At 47.9% G+C, this 17,181-nt stretch overlaps 1 protein-coding gene across 1 annotated transcript in view; it reads right to left on the bottom strand.

Moving 5' to 3' along the window:
* LOC135233598 (PDZ and LIM domain protein 5-like) overlaps positions 1–13,945 on the bottom strand; it is a 94,841-nt gene extending 80,896 nt beyond the window's left edge. Inside the window, 2 exon segments of the mRNA XM_064297319.1 lie at positions 1,988–2,196; positions 13,787–13,945. Of these exon segments, the coding sequence (XP_064153389.1) occupies positions 1,988–2,086 (99 nt within the window). The 5' untranslated portion in view covers positions 2,087–2,196; positions 13,787–13,945.
* Between the last annotated feature and the right edge of the window lie 3,236 nt (positions 13,946–17,181).

Below are 17,181 nucleotides of genomic sequence, written 5' to 3' on the forward strand. Positions count from 1 at the left end.
TGAATACAGCAGGGAGGCGTAGGGAGGCGCAGGGAGGCGTAGGGAGGCGTAGGGAGGCGTAGGGAGACGGCCTTTATTTTTGCTGGCACTGCACCATTTTCACATTGTCCATGACAGACTGGGAGACAGAGGAAGTGTGCGGTTTAATTAGATGTTTTATTTTTTATTTGGATAGGCTCTTCCCATCTCAGACAGTGTGTCTTTTCTGTGTTATTTTGGCTACGTCAGCACCTGAAGTTTTTTTTTTCAGGATAAATTCCAGACAGTTACAACTCAATGCAACCCACTTTAGTGCCCGTCTTCTGTTATGGCCCGACCCTAAGGCCGGGTTATAATACAGCCTGGCGGGCAACCGAATGACCAGCAGGGGGCGCCGGCGCATGATGAGAAGCGACCATCCCAGCTGACTAAAACCCGCGCGTCCCTGCCCAATGCTGATGTCAGCCGTGCAGGGTTGCCTGGCATAGTGGGCACTGGCACCGCCCAGATCAGATACCAGACCACGGAGCCCATCCATGACCTACAACAGAGCCTTAGCAGGATGAGCCACCATACAACCCCTCACATACTGCACTAAATCATCGTAAGTGAACACAATATCTATGCGCCAGGCAACAAATGCTATTTTTGGCATTTTAATACACATACTGTATATACCATACATACAGAAGTAAGCTGATGATGAGTGGAAAAAGGTTGACAGCTATGTGTTCAGTGGGAGAGTCGGGGAGAAAATTCGCGCAGGTATGAGATGATCACTGCCAAACGTAAAGCTAGTTTCATATGACCTGTAATGTCACACCACCCATACACAGAACCCACCCCAGCCTCTGAACATTGCCATTTAAAACATATGGGTAAGAACTTCAGCCACCCTGGGGAGAACTAATCAGCATAAAAATGTTATAAAAGCCTTAAAAACCCCAAAAAAGCATATATGTTTTAGCTGTTTCATAAGGGACAGTGCTCAGAAAGGCACTGGAAAATACCTGCAGAGTAGATTAATGCAAAGCCAATCCAGAAAGGCCACAGATCCATCCTCATCAATCACAACAGAAAGAGATTAACTCTAGTCATATATATTCTATATATTCTATCTCATGGAACAAATGCAGTGTTCCCGTCCAGAAACTTGCCATCACCGTAATGTACCCAATGTGAGACCTAAAAATGGAGATGACCAACATGGATATAAAAAGAGAGGTATAACAGAGAGATAGAAGAGAAGGAGAGAGAGAGAGAGAGAGTGGGACAGTTTTTTCTTTAAAGTAAGGCAGCATATGTTTTCCACAGTAAAGAGGAGGGAATGGTGTGTGTGTGCCTGTTTGTGTATGTGTGTGTGCGCATGCTGTGTGTGTGTGTGCATGAGTGTGTTTGTGTGTGTGTGGGGGGCAGGGGGGAGGAAAATCAATCACCTCATCTTTTCACCACTCTACAGGCAGATGGCAGAGAAGGGGGTGGAGCCATTCTTGGGCTATGAGTGTCCCTGCCACATTAGGGGAGGAGGGACCGGGGGGCTGGGGAGGGGGTGGTGGGGGCTGGGCTCGGGGGGCTGGTAAAGAGATCAGGGGCGGGTACTGAGAGGGGGCGGGGCCAGTTAGGATTAAAGAGGGGCGACCAGCAGCCGGTGCACCTTAAAGACGATGAGGGGGCTCTCTGACCGGGGGGGGTGGGGGGGGAGTAGAGGAAGATGCAAGAGGGAGGGAAAGACGAGAAGAGAGGGGGAGAGAAGGGGAGAGAAGGGGGAGAGAGGGAGGAGAAAGGAGGAGGTGGACTCACCCTGGAGATGGTGAGGGGGAGAGAGGGAGGAGAAAGGAGAAGGTGGACTCACCCTGGAGATGGTGAGGGGGAGAGAGGGAGGAGAAAGGAGAAGGTGGACTCACCCTGGAGATGGTGAGGGGGAGAGAGGGAGGAGAAAGGAGAAGGTGGACTCACCCTGGAGATGGTGAGGGGGAGAGAGGGAGGAGAAAGGAGAAGGTGGACTCACCCTGGAGATGGTGAGGGGCATGTTGAAGTCCTTCCCCCCCTGCAGTCTGAAGCCCCAGGGGGCGGGGCCTGGCAGGGAGACGCTGTAATGGCCGCTCATGGTGCTGCTGGCGCTGGGTCGGGTTACTCTGCTCTGACGGGTTCCTGCAGGTGTGCGTGTGTGTGTCCGCGGTCAAGGGGCTCGCTCGGTCCGACGCTCGCAAATACGACCTGCGAAACGACGACAACACGCAGTGAGCCATTGCCGCCGCCGCCGCCGCCGCCGCCGTTAACGGCGCAGTCATCGATTTAGCGCCATCGCAAAGATGCCGTCGCCAAGGGCGACTTACAGCGCTTTCATCTTACGCCAACTGAAATAATTCATACCCTGGGTTTATTTTTACCATATTACAGCCTCATAAAACCCCGGGCCTCGCAGTAAATGCCTCCTCGTTCCATTTAAAGTACCTCTTTTCTTTTTAAAATGCACTTACATAACAACAGTTTGTCACACAGAAACATATTTATATACACGAGAAAGCTTGGACAAAGCTGTTCCACCAGTAAAGTGCTTTTTTACAGCTTTAGTTTTCCATTTAAATATACAGCTATCCAAACACGGGACAAGCGTAAACGAAAACACAGACAGGTCAGTATAAGACAGTTACAGACAACAGAAAAAAAAAACTGCAAATCACCGCCATTAAATACACTGCAGGAAGGAAGGAAGGCAATTAATAAAATAAGAAAAGGCTTATTGTTACCTTACGCTGGTAAAATAATACAGGAAGAAAGTGACTGAACCACAATGCCGCTGCCAACACAGAGCCTGACTGTGACCCACAGTCTCTGAGGCTCGAAGCACATGCATTACACATAAAATGCCCGCGCTTCACGTGCTTTTATTTCGGAATGTATATTTTCAAGAGTCTACCTCTGGCAACGTGAAGATTCCTCACACCTCGCGAAAAAGCAATCCCGTTAGCCTGAGCAGTGCTGGTGCCCCAAAATCCCTGTCCGTGACACTGGCCCAAAGGGCGATGTGATGCACATTTATACTGGGGCAGACAGGACGGGGGTGCAGGGGGGGCTAGGGGGGGGCTGAGGGGGAGGGGGGGTAATCCTAGATCCAGATATTTTGGGATCCACGGCTGAGCAAGGCTGCCGCACTTAAGGCAGAACTCAGTCGAAAGCCAGCCGCAGCCCAAAAGCGCGCGTTCCCGGCGCTCGGATTAAGGGGTTTGGGGGGGAGAATGTTACGGACGGCCATGTCGACGGCGTCGCCGCTCAAATGGAACGCACCGATCGCTTCCCCCCCACCACCCACCCACCCCGTATCTACCGGCTGAGAGGCCGATATTCACTTTCTGTTCTCACTTGAGGGAGATATAAATACCCCCAAACTTCACACCGCCTGCCGCTTGATAGCTCTCCCCTGCGTTCGCCCCCCCCCATGCCCCCCTCTGGAGTCCCCCCCCCATAACACCCCATCAATCCTGCAGGAGCCGTGAACCGAAGCCGCGCTTTCCTAACCTCCCTTAAGTGCTCTGACGCAGTTTTCTAATGCAAAGCCTCCTCCCCCTGACAGCAGAAACCCGGCGGCTAATTAGCCGCGAGCGCGCTAACTGCTACGCGCGTGCTAATCGCTACACGCAGCGAACGAATCGCTTCAGCTCGGCTCTGGGGACGCGGAGTCCTCCAGCCCGCTGGCCTCCGAACGCCCCCTGCCATGTGACCAGGGGACCCATCCTTTCGTGGTAACGGCCCCAAAGTAAAACAAACAGGCCCTCCAGGACGGAGCAAAAGCGCGCTACAAGAGCACATTTTCTTCCCCAGCATGCCATTCATTAGGGGCTGAGAGACGTGCGGAGATACCGAGGCCCTGCTGGACGGGTGCCAGGTTCAACACTCGACCTCGACCCCACCCCCCCCACCCCCGTCCCAGCTCCTCCCAGCAAAGTTATGGGGGGTCGCGGGTGACGTGACCAGATGTCAGGGAGCGGTCACAAGTAGGGGTGGGTGGTGGGGTGGGGGGTGATGTAACTGGTGATGTCATGGGGAGGCCTGGGTGGGGAGGAAGCGCTGATTGAAAGAGCGCAGGAAGACGCTGGAGCAGGCGTCGGCAGCGCAGGAAGACGCTGGAGCAGGCGTCGGCAGCGCAGGAAGGCATTAGATCCGCCACCAGCAGCAGGTGAGTTTCCCATCAGAGACCGGGCCTGAGCAGCCGGGCGCTGGTTCTGCCGAGCGGGGACAAGGACCTGGCCTCACCGCGGTCGAAAAAGAGCCCCGCCCCCACGGGCACAGGCTTCGCCGAACGGGCATGACATCACGCTCGCGACGGAATGACCTCACTCCACAGACCCAGGCTGAAACAGGAAGCTGAATCACCGCACAGTTCTCGAAAAACCTACGGGGTGAGACCACATCTGAGCCAGCGTGCAACTTTAATGCAGCCGCTTGCACACAAAGCCACGAGTCTTTCCATGCGCAGTTACATAAAAAAAACCTCAAAATAAGCATTATCTGACCCTCACTGCTGACACGATCTTACCCTCACTGCAGACATTATCTTACCCTCACTGCAGACATTATCTTACCCTCACTGCTGACATTATCTTACCCTCACTGCTGACCCGATCTTACCCTCACTGCTGACCTGATCTTACCCTCACTGCAGACATTATCTTACCCTCACTGCTGACCTGATCTTACCCTCACTGCTGACATTATCTTACCCTCACTGCAGACCTGATCTGGCCCTCACTGCTGACTGTGATAAAGAGTTCTTCAGGCGTACCGGAACAATTGAATTATATCAGTAAATGTCCTTGTAATGAGGGAGCCATTTGCACCAACACAAAAACAGGGCCGTTCAGACGGAGAGCACACGCTCAGTGACCCGATCGGGACGGGACGTCCCGTCTCAGACAGGGGCGAGGAGACCCCGTGTAACGGAGCGTACGAGGAGTTCCAGAACATGCCTGGGCCCGTGTCCGTCCCGACGGTGCCAGGACCTCCTCGGGCGTGAACGTGCCCACGGTAACGAAACGGGTAGCGACGCGTTGGTCACGGAGCGGTGCGCTGCGACGTTTTTCCCACCAAAACGTTTAATTCGCTGCAGGTTACCGTGGTGCCCATTACCAGCCCCAGGGCTGAGAGACGACAGGCAGGCCTTCAAAACGAGCCGCCAGCCACCGGCTTTTCCAGTTTCCCTTTCTCATTAGCTCGTCTTTCATTTACGACTTCATTACAAGACGCAACAAATCACTTCTGCCAAGGTGGAACCTCCCACACTTGTCTGAGATCTTTGAGATAAACCAAAATCGCAAGCGGGAATATTAACAGGGTTCTTTCACGGCCTGACTCAGCCTGTCCAGTGCAGAGCGACACAGAAGCCAGCGAAAGACATCACTCAGTCTGGCAAAACATCTCTTAATATCAAAACATCGCACAGTCAGTCTGGCCGCTAAAAGGCCGTCAGTCACTGCTGAGCAGCCAACGGCATTTACAGAAAGCCAACATGTGGTCTGGGACCGCAGTTTAGAGACCTGGAGATCTCCTGAGCAAAGCTGTCTAAGACAGGCCGCGACACGGCAAGTATCAGACAGGAAAGGCTGTGAAAAGAGTGGCGTTCAAACGTAAACAGAAGCCGTTCAACAAAGACACGGCGAACTCAAACAGCGGAAAAGCATTTAAGAAACCGTTTAAAGGGGCGTGTCTTTAAAAAGGCGGCGAAATGGGATACGGGACGGTATAGTACTCCAGCTCCATTCTTCTACCTGGCAGGCAATTCACTGCACCTTCAGGGATTCCCAGACTAAACCTTTAGATTTAGAAATGAGGGCGAACAGAGATCGGAGAGGGAGTCTGGCATCAGAGGCCAGGAGCATCAGGGATTGAGAGGGAATGAGAGTAAGAAATAACAGACTAGATTATTAAAAATTAACATTAACAAATAGAAGAACAATTATCATTGCAAAGGAAAAGACAGGGGGTTTCAGACAAATACAGAGGAGCTGCAGGTAATAGATAACTGTGGTAATGGTGGAGTCTGTGAGGAATTACATAAAGCAAACAGAAAAAAGGGAGAAATTATGTAGGTGTGTAAAATGCCAAATGTCAGTGGAAGCTCAGCTTTTTTAACAGACAGGATGGCACAGGGTAGGTGCCCGTAGGGTTAGGGTTAGGGTTATTTAACAGACAGGATGGCACAGGGTAGGTGCCCGTAGGTTTGGGTTAGGGTTAGGGTTAGGGTTATTTAACAGACAGGATGGCACAGGGTAGGTGCCCGTAGGTTTGACTTGACTAAGAAGGGAAAGGTCTTAATGTGTCAGAACAGCGGTACAGTGGTTAGATCACCGGGCGAGTACCTGGAGGCAGGGCGCACTTTTTCCCCTCATCCGTCCAGGGTCTATTTCGACTCTGTGCGCTCAGCCCTGTACCCCCTCCCCCTCCCCCCCCCCCCCCAGCCTTTGCTTTGTCTGCCCGTATAAATAGCACGATAATCAGTCCCTGCCACCCACACCTCGCGCTCGACCCGCACAACAATGGAAGATAAATGAAAAGCGTCACGGCCACGTCCCAGCATTCCCTGGGGGGACCCAGGCCTTTAATACAGACCCCCCTCCCCACCCTGAGGGGAACAGCTGGGAGCTGCAGGGCCCCACATGGGGTGCCCCGTGTTTGGGTGTGTGCACACGTCAGCGGCAGGATTAAACCTCAGCCCGGACCAGGGTAGCTCAAGACCCAATACGCACGGGATTTGGCCTGAGCTCCGTGGAAAACCCAGGCATTTTTCCGCTGATGAATTCATAAACGCACGCATGGTCAACGTCAGGACTAACATTTAACCTGCCTATTCAGGGCTTAGATTCTGGTTTAAATTCAGGTTGCCCCTTACCGCCAAAACGCATCGGAATATTTTCATTTTAAATTTCAGCGGAAGCAAACAGAACTCTTCCAACGGACCGATCTGTGAGTTTCTCTCGGCACATCAGCGGGCACATCTGCTAATGCTACAGTAACCTGAGGAACCCTGTCTGACTCAACCCCACTCATCACCTACTCAACCTCGCTCATCATATTCAGCAACAATCCTGGCTGAGTTTCACCTACTCAACCCCTCTCATCACCTACTCAACCCCATCCACCACCTACTCAACCCCACCCATCACCTACTCAACCCCGCTCATCATATTCGGCAACAATCCTGGCTGAGTTACACCTACTCAACCCCGCTCATCACCTACTCAACCCCACCCATCACCTACTCAACCCCGCTTACCACCTACTCAACCCCGCTTATCACCTACTCAACCCCACTCATCACATTTGGCTACAAATTGCTATGGTTGAGTGCACCAAAGGCACACAAAAAAATTAGACCGACAGGCCCAACTTAGTCCCTTCTTTCAGGGTTCTCTACCACAACATTAATCTTTGTCCCCATTAACTATGACCAATGCATTTAATAAATATCACTTAACGTCTTCACTTCAGTCATATAGCCCATTGATGACAAGAACAAAGTCAGCAGGAACAGGTCAAACGGAGGCTTCAGTGCAACAAAATGTCATAAATTATCCAGGGCCAAAGTTCAGCTTATCTGTTCTGTTCATGGGAAAAGTCAGTCGGAACACAAAAGGAGAAATGTCACAAGCGTATGAATTTTCACTTGACTCCATTGTTTGTCTAAGCTCCCCCCCCGCCCCCCCCAGAAGGAAACCTGGCCCTGTCCCAGCACAAACAGCCCGCAGCGTGGGGAAGGGTGGGGGTGGGGGGGGGCTGACTACCTTTTAATGACACATTGTCAGTCTGGCCGTCTGATCCTGCCGTTCCTCTCCACCTAAGTCCGGTTAATCCCCATCTATCCTGCCTGCATTAATGTGCACACAGGCACAAGAACTCAAGAACTCAGCCCTTAATCTCTTTTGTCCAAACCCACCAACTGACTTTATAGAAGTCTTTAAAAAACACATTAAAAATCATTTCTGGGAGGGCAGTTTTTCATAAAAACTTGAGAGCATTCTGGGATGCGACTTATTACATTTGTTTACTTGCTCGGTCCTCATCACAGTTTGAGTTTACAGTATGACAGTGTCAACCAAGTATATGCTGGTGTAAACTGCCACCCACGGGTTGTGGTTTGAGTGCAAATACACACAAGCAGGCACATTCACGCTCTCCATGTTCCAAATACACACAAGCAGGCACATTCACGCTCTCCATGTTCCAAATACACACAAGCAGGCACATTCACGCTCTCCATGTTCCAAATACACACAAGCAGGCACATTCACGCTCTCCATGTTCCAAATACACACAAGCAGGCACATTCACGCTCTCCATGTTCCAAATACACACAAGCAGGCACATTCACGCTCTCCATGTTCCAAATACACACAAGCAGGCACATTCACGCTCTCCATGTTCCAAATACACACAAGCGGGCACATTCACGCTCTCCATGTTCCAAATACACACAAGCAGGCACATTCACGCTCTCCATGTTCCAAATACACACAAGCAGGCACATTCACGCTCTCCATGTTCCAAATACACACAAGCGGCACATTCACGCTCTCCATGTTCCAAATACACACAAGCAGGCACATTCACGCTCTCCATGTTCCAAATACACACAAGCGGGCACATTCACGCTCTCCATGTTCCAAATACACACAAGCAGGCACATTCACGCTCTCCATGTTCCAAATACACACAAGCAGGCACATTCACGCTCTCCGTGTTCCAAATACACACAAGCAGGCACATTCACGCTCTCCATGTTCCAAATACACACAAACGGGCACACTCACGCTCTCCATGTTCCAAATACACACAAGCAGGCACATTCATGCTCTCCATGTTCCAAATACACACAAGCAGGCACATTCACGCTCTCCATGTTCCAAATACACACAGCGGGAATTGGGGCTACTACCTTTAATGACACATGCAGCTCCGTCTGATCCTGCCTGTTCCTCCACCAAGTCGGTTAATCCTCTATCCTTCCTGCATTAATGCACACAGGCACAAGAACTCAGCAACCAGCCCTTAAACCTCTCTGTCCAAACACCAACGACTTATAGAAGTCTTAAAAACACAAAAAACATTCGGAGGCGTTTGTTCCAAAACTGAGACACAGCATGGCGACATTCACAGTTACTCCATGTTCCAATCACACAAGCGGAGTTTCACAGTCATGACAGTGTCAACTAAGACAATGCTGGCACATCCCTCTCCAGGTTGTTCAAATACACACAAGCAGGCACATTCACGCTCTCCATGTTCCAAATACACACAAGCAGGCACATTCACGCTCTCCATGTTCCAAATACACACAAGCAGGCACACTCACGCTCTCCATGTTCCAAATACACACAAGCAGGCACATTCACGCTCTCCATGTTCCAAATACACACAAGCAGGCACATTCACGCTCTCCATGTTCCAAATACACACAAGCAGGCACACTCACGCTCTCCATGTTCCAAATACACACAAGCAGGCACACTCACGCTCTCCATGTTCCAAATACACACAAACAGGCACATTCACGCTCTCCATGTTCCAAATACACACAAGCAGGCACATTCACGCTCTCCATGTTCCAAATACACACAAGCAGGCACAGCTCTCGCTCTCCCTGTTCCTAAAGAGAGTTGCAGTTTGCTTACAGTGAGAATGTTCAGAGTCAGTCATAGTTCTATCTTTAGCTCTGAAAATAAATCCTGCTTTAATTCAATAACAGAGGATTTTCTCTACTCTGACATGATTAAATCCTTTTAATTTAATTACATTTCAATTTGTTCCAGGGCAAACACTGAAACCAATAGGGTCGTTATCATCAGACCCTCATCAGATAAATGTGCACCAGTCTGGGAAACCGCACAAAATAACATGTAACCTAATAGCCCATCGCTGTGAATAATACTGCTTTTCCCAGATGCGGCACTGGGGGAAATGAACACATACAAATAGCCCATAACCAAAACAACCCAGCGTTTCTCCAGCATAGAGAATTCTGAGGGGCCCCTTTCGATGGAATTTTGGGCCCCCTTTATAAAATTCTGACCGGTGTCGGCACAAAAAAGAAACATTATAAATGCAAGCGCTGCGTTCAGTGGATTTCTATCGTTTGTAAATGGCGGCATTACTCTGAAGTGGTGCTGTATGGTAATCAGCACCATGCACCAGGAAAGGTGCTTCTAAACAACGTAAAGCTACAGTCCTGTATGCATGGAGGGCAGCATCAGACATCGCTGTGAGGTCACTGCATTTGGTCAGGCAGCCTAAACCTTGCATCTTCTTCATCCAAGCACGTTCAATATTTTCTAAAACAAAAATGTTTCCTAAATTGCATTTTATTCTTTTCACGTTTTCAACTCTGCAAATATGGCCCATAGAATAACAGATTTTTTTAGATAGGATAATTCGCATTAATAACAAGATTTTGGGATGTAATTACGATTAAAGTACCGCCTTGGCCTCATTTGAACCAGGAAAACCCTGGAAGCTAATACAGGGCTGTCCAAGCCTGTTCCTGGAGATCTACCATCCTGTAGGTGTTAATTTCAACGAAACTGGCATAACCGACTATGCTAATTAGCAGCTCATGGAGATCTCTAGCTGTTGAATGAGGTGTGGCTTTGTTAGGGTTGGAGTGAAAACCTACAGGACGGTAGATCTCCAGGAACAGGCTTGGACAGCCCTGAGCCAATAGAAAATGAACCCATTCATCCATTGCTCTTGTCTGCTGCCAGGTGTGACAACAATGGTGGTGTGATGCCAACCCTCAGAAATGATTCAGCACGCTGCACAGCTCACTTCCGCAGTAATACTTCTATGGTACCATCGGGTGGTGGTGGATAACCTGAGCATCCTGAGGCTGAAAATGCACTGTTATTGACCGGGTCGTATTACTCAACGGATAACGTCAGTTGCTAATTCAAATTTTTATGAGCATTTGGCAGCCTGGAAATACAGCTCAGCCTATTGGAAGAGGAGTGTCTGGGCTGAGAATCTTCAGGCCCTTTTCAGGAGACGAAGGGCCCCCGACCGCTGGCTCCGACGCGAAATCCTCAGCACGGACCGCGTCAGGTCGGCCGTCCAGATTCAACGGCCGATGCTCGAAGGCCCCGCTACGCTCCGCGCGCGCCCGCTCGCATCCACGCCACGCTCATTCGTCGCGCCCGCTCTCCATCACACGCCCGCTCTCCGTCAACCCGCCCATCCTCAATCCTCGCAGGTCCCACCCTCTACAGGCCCAAACCGACCCGATTTACACGTGTACTTCTCACAGCTTTCTCTCGTGGGGTTAGCGCCCCGCCTGCGCAGGACGGCTGTTGGTCACCCTTTTCCTACCCATAAACGCAGCATGCATGTGCCAACCACTTTTGACAGGTCTCACAAAAAGAATGACGTACTTCTTTCCACCCCGAGAAAATAGTGGCCGCGCTATACTTTCTCCTCGATGTCGCGCACCTGTACAATTCTATGTCGCAGACACGGGAAAAGGCTGCAATGATCACCAAGCAGGTCAGGTGGGATAAAACTCACTCCATCTCGCTGGATCTGCTCTCCATCCAGGAGCAGGAAGATGAAGTACAAGGCCATCCCATCCTTATCATAACCTGTCCTGTACACCACAACTGTCTCTCAGCAGAGAACACTGACTGATCAGACCGAGATATGATTGTACCATACACAGTTCACTTCACAGCAGACAAACACAAAGCGGAGAAGACACTGAAACCTATAATCAGCATAATTAAAAAGCAGAATGTCATTGCTGTCTGCTGACTGCCAGCTCATCGAGGGGGGGGGGGGGGTGGCACGTCTACCCACATTCACAGTGATATATACCCTGCTGTCACAGGAGCCCATATATTACCTGAGCAATCTGCAAACCACGCCTGACTCACTCACTCACTCACTCACTCGCTCGCTCGCTCACAAAGAGGCACGGGCTAGTTCTAACAATTCCGCTGACCAATCACAGGCCATGAAAAGGAAGAAGCACCAAGATGACATGCGATTCACTCCCACAGCTGTCATCTGGGGGTGGGGGGGGAGGGGTAGATGGACTACTAAAGCTAGTTCAGACATACAAGCAGACATGACTTCAGCTATCATCATCAATGTTGCGAAACGCTTTACAATGGCTTCCCTACTGAGTCAACCCCTTGAGCAAGGTGTCACAGACCGGGAAATATCACCCATGCAAGGCAGTCAATACCATTGATCAATACATAAAGATATGCCTAAGCGTCGATTTTCTCTTCAATTGGAACAAAGGCACAGCTACGTCACACACACAACAATAATTGCTTCCATTCAGGGTCTGTGCCACAATATTCAGTCTCATAGTTAATATAATTAGTGCCGTCCAAAAGCATAAATTTTCTCATAAAAAGGACCTAGTGGACATTCGCCTCCATGACTGGATATTCGGGCCTCTTATGATTGTTTAAACAATGCAAGTGAAATCAAATCTTGTTTTCATACATTGTATTTATATATTTATATATATATTTGGTAGTATATAGTAAAAAAAAATGCACATCCATTTACTGACTGGCAGACTCCGCCAGTAATGTCAGACAATACTACGAGTTTCTGACAGAACACAGAAATTTCCCCCGAGACACGGATTCCCTCGTTTCTGTCTTTGACTGCAAATTTCAGACAACCCAATTCAGAGTCGCCCCATTCAAAAGTGACAAAGGAAAATAAGGCAGCAATGGGAAGGGGGAAGCTTAGATGACGTGACAAGTCAAATAACAACGAGTGACGTTTCGGACAAGCAATTTTCCAAGAAAATATCTCGTTTAAAGGGGATAATGCTGTTCAAAGGTAAAAAGTGGCCTGATTTCGTAGGTTGACTTTGGTCCGATGTCCTAGGGCAGCGATAAAGCAGCCACAGCAGCTGTAGCCGATGCAAGTTGCGCCTGGGGCACTGGCTCTTTGACAAAGAGAGAGTACTTTCCTTTTTTTCTCATTCCTGCGACCTGTATTCAAACGTGTCGTTTCTATAATATGCTATACAAAATGTGTAACAGAACAAATGTCGACCATGGCGCTTACTTTCTCAGAAAAGCGGAAGCATATCGCGAATCACCACAATGCCAAAACGAAAATCGGCGCACACACAGCCAGCTGTTCGAATAGCCTATTCTGGGGAAAACGCATAGGCTATGTGCCAGACTAGAAAGGAGTGAGTGATAATGACTAGTTAGAAACAGCGTGACAACCGCACACCTCTGCCAGTGATACACAACCTCTGCCTCGTGAAGGATGACAAAACTTTTAGTTTCATCCAGTTTATTTAAAAAATGTAATAAATAATAATAGGCTACTGATCCCAAATTAATATATAGTTGGTATATAAAAATAAATGAAACCATAAAATCACATTAAAATATAGGCTACAATAAAATTCTATCGCCTAGCTATAGTAACTGGTTGTAGCTAAACAGTATCGATAATTAAACATAAAGTAACATTGACAATATAGATATACCATTTAAATAAGTATTTCAATAGTAAAGTTTTTTAATTACATTTTATCGTGCAAGCTACCTGCCAGACGCTGCACAATCAGAACGCTGCAGTACGCCTGCATGGAAAAAGTTCGGGGACTGAATGAAGAAAGCACGTTTCATTCTAAGCTGCACTTGCTACAGTTCTTGTTACAATGCAGGTTTTCGAGATCACACCCCCACTAACTTCAGAACGCTGCTGCTCTTACTTCCGAGAGGTAGCGATAAAAAGCTCATCCACCTTCGCCCTGTACCCAAAATATACCGGTATCGCTCACCTCTTTGTCGGCAGCGTGGGTCTGTCTCAGTTCCTCCAGCTACTTTCAGCGCGAGTGCAATACGGCCGCCCGTGTCGCTGATCACAGAGTTCTCGCACCAGTTTGACTTCCGCTTCGAACTCCGCTCGTCTCGCTTCCCCGTGGGTGGAGGTAAATTCCCCCTATCAGATGGCGTCATTTAAGCGGTGGGACGGGCCAGGAAGAATAACCAAACAAAAAACAAATATTGATAAATACAAAGCGTGTGACACGAGACTGAAAAGAGACGTATGTTGTTACTTATGTTGTTGTTGTAGACCCAAGGAAAGGGAAACGAAAACAACAAATAAACAGTTTTCAAGGGCATGTTCTAAGAAGAGTTTGGCAGGTAGCCTAATTGAGCGGATCTGAACTGGTTACCGCAAAGTGTAAACCGGACAGTAACCTGTTTACACTGGCAAAAATGTAGTTTCGGCAGTTGCCCACATGGGACTGCGATTTCCAGTGCGTCCGCCAATAAGTCATATTTTACTTAATATCAGTCAACAGATTGGTTCCTACGTATCCAAAACTCTTCACCTCAGAGTTTGACAACTGAAACACTCTAATCAAGGAAGAAAACAAGGTGTCTGTTATGGTGACTAACAGAAGAATGAGTATGGAAAAAGTTTATTCGTAAATGAGGGGAAATAGATGGGTTTTTTGCCCACTGCTTTCTACATGAATAGCCATCATATGACAGCTTGAGGTTCTGTGCTGTTTTAGTGATGGTTTCCACGTTTGTTGGCCACCAGAAATCTCCTAAAAATGCTCAGAGGCACACCAGAAACAGGAGCTGACTAGCTTTCATGCTGTAGTGCAGATAATGAAGAAGGTATCAGGCCAATGCCATTGCCCAGTAGGAGATGGCAAACATTTGGCATCTATAGCACCCATATAACCTTTCAATTCCAACCATGACATCCATCCAGTCAGCTTCAATGACAGGGAAAGGGAAATCCGATATGAGTGACGATGAGAACCCAAGGTGTGAATATGTGTGTGTGAGTGTGTGAGTGTGTGGGTGTGCGTGCGTGCGTGTGTGTTCGTATGTATGTATGTGCAGTATGTAGTGCATACCTCATGAAGTAACAGAACCTGCACGTTGCTGAAACAAGTCATGTGATTTCAAGGCGTGGTAGGTTTGCATGAATACGTTAAATTACCCGGGGAACGGACACACTGTACACGATCACCTACAAGTATGGCTGAAACCCTACTGAAGCACTTACACAAAGGAGAGAAGATTACATCATAATTTCTCTTCAGTGACACAGGTGAGCAGATCACCTGAGAATGTCCCCTTAACTGACAGATCAACCCCCTTAACTGACAGATCAACCGCTTTGCATGGGCGACTTGTGGATGTATTTCCATCCTTTTTCTTGTCACAAACCCTTGACATAATTATCCACCACTAACAAACCCGACAGCAGATTCTGTATCCACTGGAGCTTTCAAAGGAAACCAAGCCAGAATAAAATGATATAAATATGTATCCAGAAAGCTGTCAGTAGCATCTGACCCACTCCCTGCCACACATCAGTGTAGATCAACAGCTGTCGTACTCTTCAATCACAGAACGGCCCAGTCACTTGCTAGGCCCGATTCTTCTTCACTGGTGGACAGTGTGTGGGAGGATAATGTACAGTTTCTGCATCAGATCATTCTTCAGTCTCAGGATAATGGATATAGACTGTTTCTGCTCTGAAGTGCTGTGGTTGGACAGGTCTTGTGTAATGGTCAGCATTAGGGTAAAGTTACTGTAGGAAGCCCCATCATGCATTGGTTGGTACAGGCAGGTAAGTTTGTATTTTTTGGCAGCCTAAAATGCGTCCATAATATTTATTATGCGCACCATCAGAACAGTTCAAGGGCCATGTGTAGCCTGTGGGCAGTGGATTAGCCACCTCTGATATATAGGCCAATCCTCAGCAAAACAAACAGAGAAAATCATATTATGTCACAGCTGTGCACTGTTTCAGTTCCATAATGGCTTGTTCACACGACCATCAGTACTTTACCGTTATAAATGGCAAATTTAATTCACTGAGATCACGCAACGCAGTGATGTCAAAAAAAGAAAAGGAGTTCAACACCGAATTCAAATTAATATTACTCTACCAGTGGATATGGCATGGGAGAGGATGGTAAATAGGGGGAGAGAGAGATAGAGAGAGAGGGAGGGAGGGAGGGAGGGAGGGAGGCAGAGGGACAGAGAGCAAGAGAGACATAAAAGAAGAAAGGAAGAATAACTATAAGGCAATTTCAAAGTTTTATTGTCAGTCCAAGTAAGACCTGGACAGTGACTTTAGCATTTTCATTAAACAATTAAGAGTGAATGTACAGTGTAGATAGTCTTCCAATATCAAAAATGGTCAGGATTTGAAAAATATAGCAATATAAAAAATAAGTACTACTATTTACTACTACCACAACAACTAATAATAATAAGATGAAGAGAACTTAGAAAACTACAACAATACATTTTCCAAAAAAATCTATAAATGTGTTCGTTTCTCTCAGTGAACATGCACATTTATTAGAGTAATAAATTACAGTGACAACTGCATTCCAGGACATCTGATGAAAGAAACCTGCTGATCGCATTCTGCAAATATTTAGTGGGTGATTCGTTTCGGTCTCACTGACTTCAGTCGCGTGGTATTTTTCTAACCGCTACATACCCACCTGTGAGCTAATGTCGTTACTTAGTGATGTAATTCTTTCTTGTAATGCTTTCTTGTGGCGTTGATGCTTCTGTGCGAGTTAATAGCTTCGCAGTCCCCATGTGAAAGACAGCACTGACAAGCTATTGATTGCTCTGAGTGTAAAGTCTTAATGTACAAATATTATACATTACTTGATCCTGATATCCGCCTAGCATACTCCGTCTGTTACAGTAACTTCTTCTCTGATCATTGAAACTGTACGTTAAATGCTGAGACACGACCTGAGGCTAAAATTATAAAAATCCATTTGCAAATATGTAACCGAACAAATAGTAATTATTTCAATGGGCTTCTAGTTCCCTCTAGTGGACAGATATAAGTTGCACTTTAACTGTAACGTTGCGGTTACAGCAGGCCTACAACTCTTCAGAGTTCTTCATAGTCCAAATCTAAGCCAACCGTCCTTTGGTTTAAGTAACAGAAAACAGGTCCACTCTGCTCTGGCGAATACATTACACAGTCCAAGGAATGTTCCCCGAAGAAACAATAAATGCTTAGCCTACTTGAATATTCATATTGTTGGCCGGCATGACAGAGTTGAGTACAGACCTGAGGAAATGAAGTGCTGTATTTTGAGTAGACCTGCCAGCAGGCCCACAAATGAAGAGCAGCCTACGCGTGGCTGAACACAAAAAACGATCGAGG

The sequence above is a fragment of the Anguilla rostrata genome, chromosome 10 (genome assembly GCF_018555375.3).
Source record: "Anguilla rostrata isolate EN2019 chromosome 10, ASM1855537v3, whole genome shotgun sequence".
Taxonomy (NCBI): Eukaryota; Metazoa; Chordata; class Actinopteri; order Anguilliformes; family Anguillidae; genus Anguilla; species Anguilla rostrata.